At 51.4% G+C, this 481-nt stretch overlaps 1 protein-coding gene across 1 annotated transcript in view; it reads right to left on the reverse strand.

Annotated features, from left to right (window-relative positions):
• The window catches only part of LOC119593354 (mucin-5AC-like), a gene marked incomplete at its 5' end in the record, with an annotated part of 3,671 nt that overhangs the window by 2,117 nt on the left and 1,073 nt on the right, over positions 1-481 (reverse strand). The window contains 2 exon segments of the mRNA XM_037942280.1: positions 17-161; positions 329-481. Of these exon segments, the coding sequence (XP_037798208.1) occupies positions 17-161; positions 329-481 (298 nt within the window).

Below are 481 nucleotides of genomic sequence, written 5' to 3' on the forward strand. Positions count from 1 at the left end.
CGATGAATGAACTTACCTTGTGCATTTTTAATGAAGTGCTCGATGACGGTGTCCACCCCCTGAAGGCCGGCCAGCAATGGGTCTTCCTCAGGCAGTCCGGCAGTGATGAAAACGGCGTCCTTGACGGGCGCCTTGCCACTACATCTGCTAGCCGTCAAAGCCTAAAAAGGAGATTACAATAAGTTTCTATCAGTGATATTACCCAACGCATTCACAAAGTGGGTAAACGATATTGTACGTTTATTATATCAGTAAAAAAACGCTGCATCAAAAAACAAGGGGATCCCGTTCCGTCACTTATAGAAGTACCTGAACAGCGTAAACTTACTTTGGTCGAGAAGTTGGTGGTGTTTGTGCTGTAAGGTGCAGTGCTGCTCGAGACCACAACCGTCGGCGGCACACTCGTGACAATGGGCGCGCTGGACACCGCCGTCGTCACCACCGCGGTCGTGGTGGCGGCCGTGGTCGTGATGGCCGTGTC

Source organism: Penaeus monodon, chromosome 32 (genome assembly GCF_015228065.2).
Source record: "Penaeus monodon isolate SGIC_2016 chromosome 32, NSTDA_Pmon_1, whole genome shotgun sequence".
In the NCBI taxonomy this organism is placed as follows: domain Eukaryota; kingdom Metazoa; phylum Arthropoda; class Malacostraca; order Decapoda; family Penaeidae; genus Penaeus; species Penaeus monodon.